This window comes from Phocoena phocoena, chromosome X (assembly GCF_963924675.1).
Source record: "Phocoena phocoena chromosome X, mPhoPho1.1, whole genome shotgun sequence".
Classification (NCBI taxonomy): Eukaryota; Metazoa; Chordata; class Mammalia; order Artiodactyla; family Phocoenidae; genus Phocoena; species Phocoena phocoena.
The window spans coordinates 99,882,897-99,902,910 of NC_089240.1; the positions used below are offsets into that span (position 1 = coordinate 99,882,897).

A 20,014-nucleotide genomic window follows, 5' to 3' on the forward strand; every position below is an offset into this window, starting at 1 on the left:
ATGTAAATCAGCTAACTGTGGACGCTATATCACTTACCTGGGTGGCAAGCAAGCCTTTCTTCACAAGCACAGTTACTCATGCTTATGCTTACTCCGCAACATTTGACAGTGATATTTGGAAATATTTTACTTACCTGTTCTTTCTTTTGCAACTCAAGATCATGTAGGGCCTCTGGTCACGCCTCTCCTTCTAGTATTGCCCTTGCTTCAAGGAGGAGAATGGAATCATGTTTAGATCACACCAGTTGCAGCTTTCACCAGCCACCTAGAGTTGTGTCACTTTGCCAGAGGTCATGGTTGTAACAGTGTACCAGGATCCATTTTCTTTTTTGTGTGTGTGGTACGCAGGCCTCTCACTGCTGTGGCCACTCCCGTTGCGGAGCGCAGGCCCAGCGGCCATGGCTCACGGTACCAGCACCACCAGGGAAGCCCCCAGGATCCATTTTTAAAAGAGATGTCCCCTAAACACCAATACTGATACGTGGTTTAGACTTTCACAGTGAGCTTTGTTTAAAATTAGGGTACCATCTCATTGTTAATTCCGATTTCTTATCCTAGTGTACAAATGTATTTAAATGACAGAGGTATCACACTGTGTTACAGGCATCCAGAGATGAGTTTGCATGTGGCTTCGCTTCACCTACAAGTAGAGGGAGTCTGAGCACTGACAAAGACACCGGTAATTAAAAGTCCTTTAAAGATTATACGTGGCATGGCTGTTTAGAAATGTACCCTATACGTCTCTGTATTTTTGAAATATTTCATAATAAAAACTATACATAGCACAATCTCTACTAAAGTTTAATTAAAATCTTACACTTGCAGCCACATTTCTTTGCTTAGGTTTCCTTGTCTCAGCTTGTATAAAATTTAGCTTAGTATACTAAGGAAATAAAGGATAATGAGAAAAACACTGGTTTCCAATCATCTGTCTCCAGTCCTGGACAAGACACTTCCTTTTTCTGGGCCAAACTTCCTTATCTATAAAATTATCTAATTGTTTGCCTTTATTTTATGACTTGCAAGGAATTTCTTGTAGTTTCATACACGTTAAAGTGTTTCAAGGAAAAAAAATGCTTACCCTTTATTTGGCTTCTTATGGTGTTTTGATGTAATATATAAACTTCACATTTTAGATGACCAAGATCTATTTCCTAAAATATGTCTTTACTTAAATTAACCCAGTGCTTAGTTTTAAAAAATATTTTTGACAGTTCCTCCTGTTGCTAACAAGGACTTGGCTTTTTTCCAGCTTATGGGTCTTTTCAAAATGGACATGGAATCAAGAGGGAAGATTCGAGAGGTTCCCTCATCCCAGAAGGAGCAACAGGATTTCCAGATCAGGGCAGCACTGGTGAAAATGTAAGAACCTAAATATATAGGATAACCCTAGTGATGTGTTAAGCTACAGCAGTCTTTCTTTTTATGCAAATAGGGGTCTCTCTACTCTCCTGTAGTCTGTACTGGATCTTTAAAAAGCATCCCATAATGCTTGGATGTTGTAGCAGTTCCTTCCTATCCTGGCAGCTGCTACTTGGATATTTTAAAACTGTTTATAGAGGATAAGGCATTCATCTTTAAGAGTTCCAACTTTGAATACCTCCTTTAACCCTAGCACTCTGTAAACCTGTTCTAGAGAGGGAAGGTTCAAGTTTAAAATGCCTAATGTACCTTGTCACTTAAATCACTCCCTGGCAGGATTCAGCTTTGTATTCTTTTGTAATAGAGTAATGACATTAACATGGGAGAAGAAAAATTAGGTCCCCAAATGGATGATCTCAGCATCCCAGAATCACTTGATCACAATATATTCTCTAACTCTTCTATCAAATTATTTCAAGGCTGACATTGAAGTTTGGGATATGTCTGCCTTGAGACAGAGAAACCTCACTTTAGACCAGTAAAGCCTTGTCACGCTGCTGCGTAAAATCAGAGAATCATATAGAATTAGAGTTAGAAGGGTCCATAAAAATAATAAATTCCAACTCTCAATTTACAAATTAAAACTGGGATTGTGACTTAGGACAACCACACAACTATGGCAGGGCCAGGCCTGAACCCAGGTTTTCTAATTCCGGCACTTTTTCTCCTAGATCATGGCATTCTTAGGGTGCATCTGGGGGACTTTATAAAAATGGATAGCTGAGCCTCATCCCCAGAATTTCTGTTTCCGTCAGTCTGGGGGCTTGCTCATTTGTATTTCTAAGTTCCCAGGTGATGCTGATGCTGCTGGTTGGGAACCACCCCTTGAGAACCACTGGACTATATACTCCACTGAGTCTTTGCATAGTTAGTAATTTAATCATAAAGGTTCTTATTTCACACCATTTAGAATTAAGACAACAGACACTGTCATAGGTAAGACACATAAAGGACAAAGAGGTTAAATGACTTGCCAGTAGCCACACAGCTAGCAAGCGTTCAGGACCTAGATGCTTTGCTCCAGGTAGAAGTTCTTGGTGAGTCCTAGATTAGTAAATATGTATCCCCAGCCCAGGTTAGCTCAGCTGAAAGTATTGGTTTCTAACAAGGGTACATTCGTTAGGAGACTGTCATTGCTGTATTCATACAAATCCCCAAATAAGTCAGATCTTGTCATTTTTAACTGATATTTTAACAAAAGTCACTAAATAATAGGAACATCACTACTTTGTAGAGGCTCTAATTTTGAAGTATTACTGGGTCCTCCTTAGTAAAATTATCTTGTAATGTCATTAAGCCCCCCTTTTAAGATAGATTTTCTGACCTATTATTTAGACGTTGGATTTTAATAAACTCTAAGGAGAGACTGAAGTTAAAGAGTTTAAAATGCTTCTTATGCTTCGATGTACCTTAGTTTAAGTTTCTCCTTGACGTAAAAGCTGTTTTTTCCTGGAATAGCCCCATATGATTATTCAAAATGTTTTCTTACTAAAACACAGGACCTATGGGAATGAAACATACACAGTATATTCATGGCTATATCTTGATGAAGACTGCAAGGTAATTTCCAGTGATATCATTAGGTACAGTAGCAAAGAAGAGTCAGCCCATTTACCTTCCAAATGTGATATAAAATTTGGATTTATGCTTAGAATTTTCCCAAACAGGACTAATGGTTAAAACAGTTATTGAGTTAAAGGCTATGGGAAGCTACAGTACCAATATTGTTTCAGAAAAGTCCTATCTTTGTATTACAGACTCGGCAGAGTTCTGCAAGGAGTAGTGTATCTCAGTATAACCGACTGGATCAGTATGAAATCAGAAGCCTCTTGATGTGCTATTTGTATATAGTAAAGATGATTTCTGAAGGTGAGTTACCAGCATATTAATCGTGGACTGTACTCCACCCTCACAGGTTTACAAGTTCGTGCAACAAATATTTGACCATCATCTGCATGTAGAACACATGCACATTAGAAACAGAACTTTGAAGACTCTGACCTTAGAATGTTCCCATATTTTAACTTAAAATAGGTTCATTTCGGTCATACAAGTTTGATTCTTTGAAATAACTTTTTTTTTGATTTAAAGATTAGTTTCTAAAGTGAGGCAATAGTTTTAGAAGTGCTAAACATTTTTTTCATGCAGAGCATATAATGCATTAAATGACCAACGTAAACAGAAACAAATAACAATAACCAGTGCCATAGTTAACACTTTAGCTTTTATTTGACCCAGGATTTGGAAAATCAGAAGCAAACAAAAAGACAGGAAGGGTTCTTTGAGGGTAAGGAATGTCATTGTTATCTTTTGCAGTACCATTATACAGTTTTGCATGGTGTCAGGTTCTTTTCCAGGCTCTGTTCTTTTTTCCCTGGTGTACAATTGTATTATTAACTAGTATTACCATTTCCTCTTTACATTATATGATAAAATATAACCAAAGGATTTTCACAAAGGATTCTCGTAAACTGCATGTCCTCTGGAAGGAAAATCTTATTCCCAATACCACATTTGTTTACACAATTCCCTCCCCTTTCTTCCTTTTCTGTTTTTGCTCAAAAAAAAAAAAAAAAAAAGTAAGCAGGAATGAAGAACATAAAAGCACCTGGCTTCTGATCATCATAATACAGTAGTTAAGTTTTACTTATTTTCTATTTTTTTATTTCTTTTTTAGTAAATATTAAATCTTTTTTTGTAATAAGGCAGCATAAAAACATAAAATAAGTTGATAGTTAACTCACTAGAAACATTGAAACAAATCAAAAGCTAGATGTGAATGGTTAATTCTAAAGTATATTAATAAAACAGGTTTAAATAACTAGAATCTTCAAGTTCTAAGAATGTACGATTTAGAGTAAACATCAAAGATTATTGAGGCTATGTGATAAGCCTCCATGTTTGGGGAAAGAAAACAGTAAAGGGAAATCATTTTCAACTCTGGTGGTACTTCATTCCAGGAGATAACAGATCAGTTAATAACTACAGCCACAGCTCACTGTTTTTCTCCCCCCACAAGGTGAAAAATGGGGGAGTATAGAAAGTGACTGCTAATATGTATGGGTTTTTTTTTTAGGGTGATAAAAATATTCTAAAATGAAAATATTCTAAAACTGGCTGTTTTATAAGTTTTTAAATGTACCATAAACTACTGTATTAAATGGGTGAGTTTTATGGCACATGAATTCACTCAATAAATTTGTCTTTTTTTTTTTTTTAAGGCCCAAGAGGCAACATGGAAAACAAAAAACTGGAAAGAAAAAGAAAAAAGTAGTTGAATACCACCACAGCCCAGGGAAAGTAAGGAGGAGGGTGGTAGGGGGAGAGAGAAGGAAGGAGGAGAGGGAGATGCATCGTTGACTAGTTCTCCTCTCCTCCACCCCAGTACACGTGTGCACACACACCCACATGCCCACATGCCACATACAGTGTTAACCAGTGACAAGCCACTGGCTGCTTTTTACATGGCTGCTTTTTACATGTCATGGGTAAAACCATAAATGCTTTGTTTCTTGAGAACTTCATAGTCCCCCCTTGTCTTACAGTCACACCTCTTTATCCTTTGTAAATGTAAAGTCATGCTGCAAGTCATATTCATTTTATTCCAAAGAATATCTGCTTCTTGGTTCTTCTCAATGAATGTATTCTAGTTACCTTGTCAAGTCCAGTAAATATTTCACTCAAGTCCAGTAAATATTTCACTTTCGTTATACCTTGTCAAGTCCAGTAAATATTTCAAGTCCAGTAAATATTTCACTTCACTTTCGTTACTCTATATGCATTTAAATGTTGAACTCTTACAGTCATCAACAGTAGCAACTTAATTTCAGCAAAAAGATGGTAGACCCTACACTTTCATATCAAAGCACAGGGATTCTGAAGAACGAGTTTCCTTCTCTGTAGCTGAAATTTATTAACTGGCAATAATTCACTGTTTCAAAGTCTTAGTCATTTGCCCAACTTTTGTGTAGGTCTTATTGCTTTGTATATTATATTCTGAGAAGTGTATCAGAGTCAGGGGTTATCAATTACACAGTCTGAATTGACAGCAAGACTGTTCTCTTGGAAAAGAAAAGCAGTCTCCTTAAGAGAAAGGAAGAGGGAAAGCTACTTCCTTCTTCCTGGCTGCACTCTGGCTTTTCTCTTTATTGTAGACCCCAAAGTGGAAATCTGGGTCTCACCTTGTGGCTTATCAGCACCAGCTGCACCTGTAGATTCAGCAGTATGCTTCCTCACAGTCACCTCTTCATTGGAAGGTGTCTGGCTACAGCTCTCTCTCACCGAAAATCCAGTTTTCTGTTGAGAAAGACGAGTCGCTGATCTTTTCCCACAAGATGTATAGTCAAAAGGAAATAGATATGAAGGGGGCCTTCCCTTTCTCTGTGTAAGACGAAATAAGTTAGCATCATCAAGCGTATCAAGCGTATATTCATCTGAAGTTGCAGGCGCTAATGGAGTAGGTGGGTCTGCAGTTTCAGGCGCTAATGGAGTAGGTGGGTCTGCAGTTGCAGGCACTAATGGAGTAGGTGGGTTTTCTCCCGCAGAAACACTGGAAGGGCTCCAAGAGAAGCAACTCTGAGCTCTACGCTTTTGTGTGGAGCTCTTCTGTGTGAAGATCGGTTTCTTTTGTGTACTGCCAAGCCTGTCCTCAGGACGGCTGAAGTCACCTTGAAATGCATGCTCCCCTTGAGCGCCAGGTGCAGATGCGCCAGGTGCAGATGTTAAAGGAAGACTTGCAGGTGACTTCTGGCTGGCACTCCTTCCTGTGGGAGGCTTGCTGTTGTTAGAGGAACTCTCCAGAGGGCTCTCTGGCACCACCTCTGGCACCACAGAGGGGTCCTTACTATAAAATGGAATTGGAAGCTCGGAACTCTGTTGCTGTTCCTTTTTGTCTCCAGATTTCATCTGTTCGGTATTTGATTGCGTTACCGGTCTGAAGGGCGGATGTATCTGAAATGTGGGTGGAGGGTTCCTGACTGAAAAAACTAGCCCCGTCTTTTGAGTGCGAGGAATGAAGTCGTCATCACTATCAGAACTAGAAGGATAAAGCTGTTGCTCCTTCAGTTTTAGTCTTGCATAAAGCCGTTTATTTTCTTCTTTTAATTTATTCCTTTCTTCTGTGAGCTCAGCAATAAGCTTCATATTTTGTTTTTGGATATGGTCATATTCTTTCTGTAGCATCTTCCTGTATATTTCGTTCACTGAACAGCGGTCACATACTTTGGAGCGTAACTTATGTTGCAGGTCATTGATGGTGACATTCAGGATATTCCGTTGCTCCATCAACTCTTTAATTTTGGCTCTGGAGCCCAACTGCCTTCTATCTGCCAATCGCTCTTTCCTCAGACTGGTTAGTTTCCCCTGGAGACGGCGTAGCTCCTTGTCATGGAGCTCTTTCAGTGTTAGCCAGGCTTTTTTAAAAGCGTCAGAAGACAAATCATTGACGCTAACCTGCATTTTATCTCCTGCGGGAGAGCTCTGGCCACCTTCCTTGTCTCCTCCACCCACGTTGCCCACCTGCATCTCGTCTCCCTGACTGGGACTGGGAAACAGTGGAGACAAACCGCCGCCGGCAAAATGGCGGAAGGGCTGCTGACTAGAGCTAGGCCGCGAACCGGACGAGACTTTCACGCCATCTACACACCTGCGAAGAGGCTTCAGAGCACAAGGCCGGTGCGAGGATGGCTCGGGGGTAGACAGAAGGGCCCGGTTTGGCGGCGGAAGGGAGACCTGAGCCTCCTTTTGGCGGGAAGAGCTAGTGCGCAGATGACGCCTGCGAGCTGGCCTGTAGCGAGAGGCCGGAGAGACCGGAAACGCGGTGACTTCTGGGAGAGCCATGCTGCGCTGAGCCGGAAGGGAGCCCGAAGGCGGAGGGGTGGACCGGAAGTCAGCGCTCACTTTATTTTTGAAACAAATCTAATTTGACCTTACGTTAGCATCTTATTCCTGATGATCAGTATTTTATAAACGTTGAAAACTATCAGTACTCATGGTCTTGAGTAAATTGGGGAAATAAAGTCAAAACCCACACACTCTTCCCTCCCTGTCACCCCTCCTTTTAGCCAACATTACCTAGTCGTCCATCCCTATCTTCAGGGGCTCTCGCGGGGGCAGGCCATTACGTCATTGCCTACTTTTTTTTTTTGCGGTGCACGGGCCTCTCACTGTTGTGGCCTCTCTCGTTGCGGAGCGCAGGCTCAGCGGCCATGGCTCACGGGCCCAGCTGCTCCGTGGCACGTGGGATCTTCCGGGACCGGGGCACGAACCCGTGTCCCCTGCATCGGCAGGCGGACCCTCAACCACTGCGCCACCGGGGAAGTCCCGTCATTGCCTACTTTTGCGATCCCTAGCAGGTTTTTAAATTTAGAAGTGGACCTGCTGACACCATTAGCTATATCTGAACAGGATAAAAAAGGAATGGAAGGTTAAGTGAGGGCAATGTTTTTCTTTTTAAAAATGTCTCCATGAGTGTTTTTGAAGTTAAAAAAAAAAAAAAGGAACAGCTCCAAAGAGAAGTATATGTGATAGGTTTAAGGGACATTTATATCTGAAATAGTTGTTCCATTAATGTGTGTGTATGTTTGTATATTGCCAGGACTTCAAGGTTGATAATCCGAAGGCAAAGAGGAAAAAGAAAGTTATCAGTCTCTTCCTCTAAAGTTTAAAGTTCTCAGACTGTTTGGTTCGCAGAGCCCTTTGAGTAGCAGGCGAAGGTGCTTGACCCTACCTTCCGAAAAGTGTACTTAAACGCACCATCTTGCATAAAACTTTAGGAAGCTTATTAAAAATCCCAGGTCAACTTCCCTTCCTCTGTCTTCAGGGATGATAAGCCATCCAAAAGAACATTTATAAAATACATAAAAATAATTGTTGAAGTTGAAATAGTTACAGATTAAAAGGTATATTTGGGATTAATTCAAAAGAATACAGTGTGGGTATTGGGCAGTGAGATGAGATAGGAGGAGAGGATATAGATGAGACAGAATTGGCTGTGAGTTAATGGTTGCTGAAACTAAGTTATTGGTACTTTGGAGTTCACTGCGCTATTTGCTGTAAGATCTATGCTATCTCAAGATGTAACACTTTATTCATTCCATTTTCAGATACACTCTTAACTTACTGGAATAAAGTATCTCCTCAGGAGCTCATAAACATCCTTATACTTCTAGAGTAAGTTATATTAACTTATTTTCATAAAATTTCCTCTTATTTTTGGGAGCTTAATTTTTATACATAATAAAATATTACCCCCTTTCTGTTTTCAACAGCATATTTGACAATAATGTAGGAAATGTTAAACTATTTTGATAGTTTAGAGGCTGATATACAGGTTCTTCACACATAGATAGAAGAAAAACATGGAGATGAAATACTTGTGATATTATAGAAAACTCTAGCTAATAATAGTGCATCCTTGCAGACCATCAGGAGTCTTTCTGTGATCTGGAAAACTGGAAGTGGCATCAGCTGTCCTAGATCATTCATTTAGAGCAGATGCTGGCTTAATGGAGCAGCTTAAATGTTGGAATTTAGAATTTGTACTCTTATGTAGAGCTGAGTAATTCTACTCACTTCAGAAATGCATATATATATATATATTTCCATATATATATATATATATATATCTCCATTGCAAGGTCCTTAGGGAAAAAAATCTAGCCTTTTTCCTAGGTGGAGGTTGGAAATTATCCTATATTGTATGCTGAGCTATTTTTACGTCATTATTGAAAGCTAAAAGAAAAATTAGAATGAAATGTAAGAAATTTCTAAATAAATAGTACACATATATGATATCGTGTGTGTCTACCGAAACACAGAGAGGGTAATCTATGCATAAAAACTTAGTAAAGTCTTTCAAAATTTTGCAGAAGATGTCAGCAAATAAAAGTTATGATTAAAGAAACTACTCTAATTATACTGAAATGTTTACTAATGAAAATATATGATGTCGGGGATTTACTTTAAAAAAATAAAGGCGGTAGGGAGTGTGGAGGGAGAGCATGGGACCTGTTTGGGGTATAAGTTAAGAATGGCCATGAGTTGATAATTGTTGAAGCTGGTGGGTGCTGGGTATGTGGGATTTAGTTTGCTGTCCTCTTTACTTTTGTATGTGTTTGAGATTTTCCATGCTAGAAAGTATTTTAATGCCATTATAAAAAATATAGCAATTGCCCCAATTGCTTAAGAACCTTTTTAGGTGTTAACTGACTGTGCTAGAGACCTTTGGTGTGATACACACTATAAAGTACAAGGGATGATTTGCATTGACGGTTTTTAAAAAAAATATGTCATTAGAATTGTATATGAAGACATGGAGCTTTTTGGTGTTGATGTAATTGTAGCAAATAAATGTAGAAAGATATAATATGGCAAGTAGTTATTTGTATATTTATTTTTGTATACCGAAGCATTATTGTAATATGATTTTAAATGGGTCGTTCTTTGTGACACATGAATTTTCAAATATTACTTGTTAAAATGCAAAGTATGGTAATATCTTACTAACATGCTATTGTTTTTCTTTCTAGAGTATGTTTGTTTCACTTTAGATATATGGGGAAAAGAAACATAGCAAGGTAATTCCCATAGCACTGCAATTTCCACTTTTTTTCTTCTCTTCCAACAGAGGGCAGTCTTAATTATGCCATGTATAACCTAGATTCATTTTGAGTTGACACTAAGATACCCATGATTTATTTAATGCGTGTCAACTCAAAGTTGAAATTAATCTGATGTGAACATTTTTTAAGTTTTCCAGAGGGTAATAGTTAGACTGATATGCAGAGTTTCTGCTCTAATCCTAGAACAGATGCTTGTCTCTTCTGAAGGATGTGAGAAAGGGCTAGATCAAGGGGAAGGCAGGAAATCGTAAAGTGAGGACAACTGTAAGATCTGTACTTTTATCTACAACCTGTCAGTACTCACCTCAGTTACTAACGTGAATAGAAATCCCCAACAGCAATTGGGACATGCACTATATATTATTTATTTCTTCTTTTTGCTGTGTAAGTCTTAGTGAAATAAATACTTAAGAAAATGTTTGAGGAACTGTAAGGAAAAGATTACTTATTTCAATAAGATATATTTCAGGGGTAGAGTTACTCATTAAAGGAACTCAAATAGAATCCTTTTTTTAAGTAAATTCCATGGCACTTCCAAAAATTAAAGAGGCTGTTTGGATGGGGTTTATTGCTGAGTCTCTGGAACATCCTAATAATTCAAGGGATGAGTTCCACTGTCTTCCCAGCACTGGGAACTGGTTTAGACCTAGTATGGTAACTACCACCATGAACCTTAACCTCTAAGATTCTGCTGACCCGCCCTCTATGTTTATTAGAGGATAGACAAACTCTTTTTCTTCCTTAGTTCCTGTATTACCCGGTTGTAATTTTTTTTAATGGAACCTTAAAATTACAGGAAAACAAAGAAAAATGTGCAAATAGACATGTTTATAGAGTAAAAATTTCTGCTCCAAGTTTAACTTGGGTCCAGAAACAGATTAGATAGGCACTCATTCTTAAACATCTAACACCAGGAATTCTTCCACCTTACGTCAACTCCTAGTATCCCTCTCACTGTTTTCTCTGACTCTTGCCTTTCCTTACCTCCTGAGAAAAGACTGGATCTTATTGGAGTGTTGTCCACTTTACTCTGATATTTTTGAGAAGAAGAAGGGAAGTAAGAAACTCCCTCTGAAGTCCTTACTTGTATTCGTATAGTATAAACTATTTTAAATATACATTAAACTTCATACAATTTCCAGTGATGCCTCACTGAAGCCAAGTAAATACTGAGCATAACACAGTGTTTATGTGGAAACCTAGTCATTTATTAGTTTAAAAAATCTAACGTTGAGATGTATTCTCAGAGTGCTCCATTTCCTAACTTTAACATTTATTTTAGGGTGCATGATGCCTGGATGTCAAAACACTTTGGAATAGACCGAAAATCGCAAACCATGCCAGCTCTTCGAAACAGATCAGGAATAATGCAGGCCCGGCTTCAGCATCTTAGTAGCCTGGAAAGTTCATTTACACTTAATCACAGTAAGTGAAAAATGTGTGTAGGGTACCCGTTTGAAACAGATATTAATACTATTTAATCTTAAAGAAGTACTGGCTTAAATCTCCAATACAATTGGTAATCATTTCCCATACATAGATACAATTGCATATCTCTGTTTATGAACAGTCGTTTCATCATATGTGAATATATGATAAGATATGCATGGACTTTTCAGCAATTTTAGGTAATGATGGGTTTTTTTCTTAGTTCAATATCAAGGAAGTTAATTTTCCCTTTGAATTATTGTTCTTATATTATTTTACATTCGATATCCTTTATTCCTACTTTAATGCAGATAACGGCATCTTAATATAATAGTATGTATAATATTTGTTTAGAGTTCCTATTTTTCATTCAGTGATCTTAAGGGATTATCCATGCTGAGCTGACCGCAGAAATCAAAGAACTGTAAATAGTATTTTGACAAAGATGTATTTCACACGGGTTGAAGTACTGACAAGTCGAATAGGACAAGGAGGAAGCTACAGGGTTATATAAATGGAAGCTATCCTCTGAGGAGCAAATATTAATAAAAAAGTCAAAGAGTGAGATAAACGTTCATTTCCACACAGTCCTTTGGGGATTGCATAAAAGGAAGCCAGCAGAACTGGCTTTGCGATAGGGCTAATAATAAAAACAAATGTCTTGAGCAGGTGGACCTGAGCTAATAGAGTCAAGACTTTAAAAAATGCAAGTCTTACAGCCTTCAGCTTTGCTCTTTGTCACTTGTAAAAATATCAGTATAACGAACCTATGTATTTCAGTTGGCCCAGATGCTTTGTTTTCCTCCTGATTTAGAAACGTCTCATACCATTGGAATCATTGAAAACATCTGGCCATAGGGCGCCACTGTACGTAATGTAGCTGCATTTCTATGAGTTTCTCATTTTTGCACACATAATTAACAGCACAGCCTAAAATGCCTCCTGCGTTATTTCCTGGTTACGTCACCATAGTTCATCACTGAAATCTTGTCTCCAAAGAAGTGGGCACCTAATTATTTGTTGCAGAGCTGTTGATACAGAGCTGAAGTAAAAATTAGTGGAATTGATTAACCCAGACCATATTTGATTAAGGAGTAAATACAGTGAAACTCATTAAGTCTGCAGGCATTGAAAGCCTGCTTTCTTTGTGTTTGTCTCTCTCTCTGAGTCTTTGGAGGAGAAGATCATTCAAAACTGTTATGTGAATCTCTGTGTTGGGCAGTTTTAATTTTCTTTTTTTTTAAATCCCAGGTTCTGCAACAACTGAAGCAGACATTTTCCATCAGGCACTTCTTGAAGGCAATACTGCTACTGAAGTTTCCCTAACAGTACTAGATACCATATCATTTTTCACCCAGTGCTTCAAGGTAAACATGAAGAGTTAGAACTCAGTCGGTATCATTGCAAAGAAAATATTATGCAAAAACTAATTAGTCAGACGAAGCTTAGTATAGTATAAAAGCCCCCAGTGAGCAGTCGGGAAACTTGGATGGCAGACCTAGTTTGGCTCCTGTGTGACCTTGGGAAATCACTGAGACTCGTGTGCCACATCCATAAAATGAGAGGATTGGACTAATTTGCCCTGAATTTCCCTTCTCTTTTATTTTTCTGTTTAAAAAACAGTTTTCTTTCACACTTTTATGAAAATATCCGTAATTTTTAGCCCAAATTATGATTGAGTCAGTTTATCCAAACGCCCGTTGTGATGAGGTATCTTGTCAAGCCAGATGATGTCCAGGCAGGCCGGCTGGCTGGCTTCCCTCGTCAGGTGCCTGGTGGTTTCTCTCAGATGCTTGCCTCTCGATACAAATCATCATTGCTAGGATTAAAAAAAAATAATAAGAAGAAGAAATTAAAAGCAATGATCTTGCAGGGTTGTTGAAGGTGTAAAATGAGATAATGGATGTGAGAGTGCTTTGAAAAGTAAAGACTGTATAACTATAATGAAGGGTAACAGTAGTGGGAGAACTCAAAATTGAAAACTCTTGCTGGCTTTTCGTCTGAGTTATACAGATTTTTTTTCTTTTCTTCCCCCCTTCTCTAAGTAATTCAGTTAATTGCTTCAGCCCTCTGGATTTACTATGGAAACCTGGCCTGTGCTTTTCAAAGAGGCTTATCAGGGAAAACTGAATTAGATACTAATAAGAAATAGGCTGCAAAATCCCTTTATGAAGTATTAAGTTCTGATTAAAATGCAGCCCAAACTCATTTTTTATTGTGCCAGTAAGTAAGACATTTGGTCTCAAGGTTTGCATTGTATTCTTTCCTCCTATCCAAATACTTCTCATTTGTTTAACATACATCTCTTGGTAGATGTCAGGCACTATCCTAAGTGCTTTAGAAATATTAACCCACTTTTTTGTCGTGGGTCTGGAGGTGGAAAAGAGGACTGCAAATGGGCACCAAGGATCTTTTTGAGATGATGGGAGTGATTGGGTTGTAATGGTTGTGAAACCCTGGAAATTTACCAAAAATAATTGAATCATGTACTTAAAATAGGTAAATTTTGTGCTATGTAAATTATACCTTAATAAACTTAAAAGTACAAATGTGAACTCACCTTTAATCCTCACACTAGCTTCGTGATATAAATACTGTTATTTTTCCCATTTTAAAATGAGGAAACTGAGGCTCACAGGGAAGTTAATGTCACATAGGTGGTTAGTTAGCAGAATCAGGATTCTGATCTAGGCCAGTTATCACAAGAGTCCATGCTTCTAACCACTACCCCATGCTTATTAGAAGCAGACTAACAGAAATATCAAACACCATTCAGGGATTCTGGCTATCAAGGTTACCATTAAATCTGTTACAGGTTTGCATATTGTTTTGGTTCGTTGTTGTTATTTTTGGCCAAGTTGTAACCTGGTAATTAGTTTCTTGAGGGATAGAGCAGGACTGGAGGTGTTAACCAATGCATTTTTTTTTTAAAGTTTCAGAAACCAATAGATATTTCTCTACAATTTGTTGTTTCTCTTATATCTCTATTTGCAAGGAACATTTAAACAATTTACGTAGTCTGTTCAATTGTGATCCCTGTTATTATCTCTACTCATAGAGGTTTTAATTTGTCACCAGTGGCTAAAGATATCTTATACTAAACATACATTTAAGAGCAAATTAGATAATAGACTTTTAAAATGGAATTGATGTTTTCCTTAAGAGAAATACAAAGGCTGGTTACCTTGTATCCATTTTTAATTTACTGATTTCTGAATTGAGGAGCAATATGGTTAGGTTAATAGAAAATACTCTTCCCATACTAGTTCTGTATTTGCTGTGTTATACTGGAAAAAGATTTTTTTTCATCTATTTAAAATTATGGAATTAAGTATAGATGTAGTTTATATAGTATTTTGAGATTTCCAAGTTGAAAGATGGCACAGATGATTTTAGATTATGTTAAACTTTTTATTGTTACTTTTCAAGCAGTGGTTTGATAAACAGGTTGTTGGTAAAGCCTGTTCTCTCATTCTGGGGGGAGCGGCATAAACTATTTCTGCAAATTTTTTCTTCATGTTTTGTAGAGCCAACTTTTAAACAATGATGGCCACAACCCGTTAATGAAAAAAGTATTTGATATTCATCTTGCTTTTCTTAAAAATGGGCAATCTGAAGTGTCGCTGAAACATGTCTTTGCCTCACTGCGAGCTTTCATTAGTAAGGTAAGAGCAGAGCTTTGTGGCTGCGAGTGGCCTTGCTTCATAGCAAGAAGGAAAGGGGAACAGGGATCATTGCGAAGACCTCTCCAAACCTCAGATAAGGAAGCCATTAAATCCTACCTTTGTAAATATTAGAACAGCAAAATACGTAAAGAGAGCCTGACCAGGCATTCCCTAAAATCAGCACATGCTTTTTATTTTGTCCTGTCATCCCTTTCTGAAGAGTATCATTTTAAAATTACCAACTGCCAGTTTTTCTTCTCTTTTGCTTCTTTTTAAAGTATTGTCATGCTGAAGATACATAAGCTGTAAGGGTACTCATGTATAAGCACTTGGAAAGCAGAGACCAAGTCTTATAACCCCAGGGCCTTGTATGATATCTTGCAAATTGTAGGCACTCAATACATGTTCAGATGAATGAATCCTTCCTTTCAGTGCGAATTGTATCCGTGGGCTCTAAATGTTCAGGCCATTTACCTCATCTAAACTAAAACTTCAGACTAGGCTTTTAGGAATAAATATGACTGAAACAGATAGCAAGATTTATTTCTCATCTGGTTTTGATAGCTTTTAAACATACTTAAAAGCATCAGGAACCAAGATGGAGTTAAAATCAGGGAAAGGCACAGTCTAGGCCTCCACTCTAGTATGTGTAACTCCAACAAGACAAATTCAGTTAACCGATTTTTGTAATAGGATAGCTGAGCATGGAAAACTTTTTTGTCATTATTTGTATGGCAACTTAAAGGGTTTAATTGATATAAAAATTAGGTGATCTTGAAGGTTTATTTTTAAATTGACATTCTTTTTTTAAAAATTTTTAAATTTTTGGCTGCGTTGGGTCTTTGTTGCTGCACGCGGGCTTTCTCTAGTTGCGGCGAGCAGGGGCTACTCTTCGTTGTGGTGAGTGGGCTTCTCATTGCGGTGGCTTCTCTTGTTGCGGAACATGGGCTCCATGTGTGTGGGCTTCAGGAGTTGTGGCACGTGGGCTCAGTAGCTGTGACTCGCAGGCTCTAGAGCACAGGCTCAGTAGTTGTGGCACAGGGGCTTCGTTGCTCCGCGGCATGTGGAATCTTCCCGGACCAGGGCTTGAACCCGTGTCCCCTGCATTGAGAGGCAGATTATTAACCGCTACGCCACCAGGGAAGCTCTAAATAGCCATTGTTTAATACAATTTTTTAACATCTTTATTGGAGTATAATTGCTTTACAATGGTGTGTTAGTTTCTGCTTTAAAGCAAAGTGAATCAGTTATACATATACATATGTTCCCATATCTCTTACCTCTTGCGTCTCCCTCCCTCCCACCCTCCCTATCCCACCCCTCTAGGTGGTCACAAAGCACCGAGCTGATCTCCCTATGCTATGCGGCTGCTGCCCCCCCAGCTATCTGTTTTACGTTTGGTAGTGTATATATGTCCATACCACTCTCTCGCTTTGTCACAGCTTACCCTTCCCCTCCCCCTATCCTCAAGTCCATTCTCTAGTAGTTCTGTGTCTTTATTCCTGCCGTACCCCTAGGTTCTTCATGACATTTTTTTTCTTAAATTCCATATATATGTGTTAGCATACGGTATTTGTCTTTCTCTTTCTGACTTACTTCACTCTGTATGACAGACTCTAGGTCCATCCCTCATTACAAATAGCTCAATTTCGTTTCTTTTTATGGCTGAGTGATATTCCATTGTATATATGTGCCGCATCTTCTTTATCCATTCATCCGATGATGGACACTTAGGTTGTTTCCATCTCCGGGCTATTGTAAATAGAGCTGCAATGAGCATTTTGGTACATGACTCTTTTTGAATTATGGTTTTCTCAGGGTATATGCCCAGTAGTGGGATTGCTGGGTCATATGGTAGTTCTATTTGTAGTTTTTTTAAGGAACCTCCATACTGTTCTCCACAGTGGCTGTACCAATTCACATTCCCACCAGCAGTGCAAGAGTGTTCCTTTTTCTCCACACCCTCTCCAGCATTTATTGTTTCTAGATTTTTTGATGATGGCCATTCTGACTGGTGTGAGATGATATCTCATTGTAGTTTTGATTTGCATTTCTCTAATGATTAATGATGTTGAGCATTCTTTCATGTGTTTGTTGGCAGTCTGTATATCTTCTTTGGAGAAATGTCTGTTTAGGTCTTCAGCCCATTTTTGGATTGGGTTGTTTGTTCTTTTGTTATTGAGCTGCATGAGCTGCTTATAAATTTTGGAGATTAATCCTTTGTCAGTTGCTTCATTTGCAAATATTTTCTCCCATTCTGAGGGTTGTCTTTTGGTCTTATTTATGGTTTCCTTTGCTGTGCAAAAGCTTTGAACTTGCATTAGGTCCCATTTGTTTATTTTTGTTTTAATTTCCATTTCTCTAGGAGGTGGGTCAAAAAGGCTCTTGCTGTGATTTATGTCATAGAGTGTTCTTCCTGTGTTTTCCTCTAAGAGTTTGATAGTTTCTGGCCTTACATTTAGGTCTTTAATCCATTTTGAGCTTATTTTTGTGTATGGATTAGGGAGTGATCTAATCTCATACTTTTACATGTACGTGTCCAGTTTTCCCAGCACCACTTATTGAAGAGGCTGTCCTTTCTCCACGGTGCATTCCTGCCTCCTTTATCAAAGATAAGGTGACCATATGTGCGTGGGTTTATCTCTAGGCTTTCTATCCTGTTCCATTGATCTATCTTTCTGTTTTTGTGCTAGTACCGTACTGTCTTCAGTACTGTAGCTTTGTAGTATAGGCTGAAGTCAGGGAGCCTGATTCCTCCAGCTTCATTTTTCGTTCTCAGGATTGCTTTGGCTGTTCGGGGTCTTTTGTGTTTCCATGCAAATTGTGACATTTTTTGTTCTAGTTCTGTGGAAAATGCCAGTGGTGGTTTGATAGGGATTGCACTGAATCTATAGATTGCTTTGGGTAGTAGAGTCATTTTCACAACGTTGATTCTTCCAATGCAAAACATGGTATATCTCTCCATCTGTTTGTATCATCTTTAATTTCTTTCCTCAGTGTCTTATAATTTTCTGCATACAGGTCTTTTGTCTCCATAGGTAGGTTTATTCCTAGATATTTTATTCTTTTTGTTGCAGTGGTAAATGGGAGTGTTTTCTTGATTTCACTTTCAGATTTTTCATCATTAGTGTATAGGAATGCCAGAGATTTCTGTGCATTAGTTTTGTATCCTGCTACTTTACCAAATTCATTGATTAGCTCTAGTAGTTTTCTGGTAGCATCTTTAGGATTCTCTATGTATAGTATCATGTCATCTGCAAACAGTGACAGCTTTACTTCTTCTTATCTGATTTGGATTCCTTTTATTTCCTTTTCTTCTCTGATTGCTGTGGCTAAAACGTCCAAAACTATGTTGAATAAGAGTGGTGAGAGTGGGCAGCCTTGTCTTGTTCCTGATCTTAGTGGAAATGCTTTCAGTTTTTCACCTTTGAGGACGATGTTGGCTGTGGGTTTGTCATATATGGCCTTTATTATGTTGAGGAAAGTTTCCTCTATGCCTACCTTCTGCAGGGTTTTTATCATAAATGAGTGTTGAATTTTGTCGAAAGCTTTCTCTGCATCTATTGAGATGATCATACGGTTTTTATTCTTCAATTTGTTAATATGGTGTATCACATTGATTTGCGTATATTGAAGAATCCTTGCATTCCTGGGATAAACCCCACTTGATCATGGTGTATGATCCTTTTAATGTGCTGTTGGATTCTGTTTGCTACTATTTTGTTGAGGATTTTTGCATCTTTGTTCATCAGTGATATTGGCCTGTAGTTTTCTTTCTTTGTGACATCCTTGTCTGGTTTTGGTATCAAGGTGATGGTGGCCTTGTAGAATGAGTTTGGGAATGTTCCTCCCTCTGCTATATTTTGGAAGAGTTCGAGGAGGGTAGGTGTTATGTCTTCTCTAAATGTTTGATAGAATTCGCCTGTGAAGCCATCTGGTCCTGGGCATTTGTTTGTTGGAAGATTTTTAATCACAGGTTCAATTTCAGTGCTTGTGATTGGTCTGTTCATATTTTCTATTTCTTCCTGATTCAGTGTTGGCAGGCTGTGCATTTCTAAGAATTTGTCCATTTCTTCCAGGTTGTCCATTTTATTGGCATAGAATTGCTTGTAGTAATCTCTCACGATCTTTTGTATTTCTGCAGTGTCAGTTGTTACTTCTCCTTTTTCGTTTCTAATTCTGTTGATTTGAGTCTTCTCCCTTTTTTTAATGGTTTATCAATTTTGTTTATCTTCTCAAAGAACCAGCTTTTAGTTTTATTGATCTTTGCTATCGTTTCCTTCATTTCTTCTTCATTTATTTCTGATCTGATTTTTATGATTTCTTTCCTTCTGCTAACTTTGGGGTTTTTTTGTTCTTCTTTCTCTAATTGCTTGAGGTGCAAGGTTAGGTTGTTTATTCGAGATGTTTCCTGCTTCTTAAGGTGGGCTTGTATTGCTATAAACTTCCCCCTTAGAACTTCTTTTGCTGCATCCCATAGGTTTTGGGTCGTTGTGTCTCCATTGTCATTTGTTTCTAGGTATTTTTTGATTTCCTCTTTGATTTCTTCAGTGATCACTTCATTATTAAGTAGTGTAATGTTTAGCCTCCATGTGTTTGTATTTTTTACAGATCTTTTCCTGTAATTGATGTCTAGTCTCATAGCGTTGTGGTTGGAAAAGATACTTGATACAATTTCAGTTTTCTTAAATTTATCAAGGCTTGATTTGTGACCCAAGATATGATCTATCCTGGAGAATGTTCCATGAGCACTTGAGAAAAATGTGTATTCTGTTGTTTTTGGATGGAATGTCCTATAAATGTCAATTAAGTCCATCTTGTTTAATGTATCATTTAAAGCTTGTGTTTCCTTATTTATTTTCATTTTGGATGATCTGT

The 20,014-nt window shown here is 38.1% G+C and overlaps 1 protein-coding gene across 1 annotated transcript in view; it reads left to right on the plus strand.

Moving 5' to 3' along the window:
• The window catches only part of DOCK11 (dedicator of cytokinesis 11), a 197,898-nt gene that overhangs the window by 131,084 nt on the left and 46,800 nt on the right, over positions 1-20,014 (plus strand). The window contains exons 33-40 of the mRNA XM_065901242.1: positions 604-679; positions 1,253-1,362; positions 3,180-3,291; positions 8,526-8,592; positions 9,951-9,998; positions 11,326-11,468; positions 12,723-12,838; positions 14,999-15,136. Of these exons, the coding sequence (XP_065757314.1) occupies positions 604-679; positions 1,253-1,362; positions 3,180-3,291; positions 8,526-8,592; positions 9,951-9,998; positions 11,326-11,468; positions 12,723-12,838; positions 14,999-15,136 (810 nt within the window). The remainder of the gene's footprint in view (positions 1-603; positions 680-1,252; positions 1,363-3,179; positions 3,292-8,525; positions 8,593-9,950; positions 9,999-11,325; positions 11,469-12,722; positions 12,839-14,998; positions 15,137-20,014) is intronic.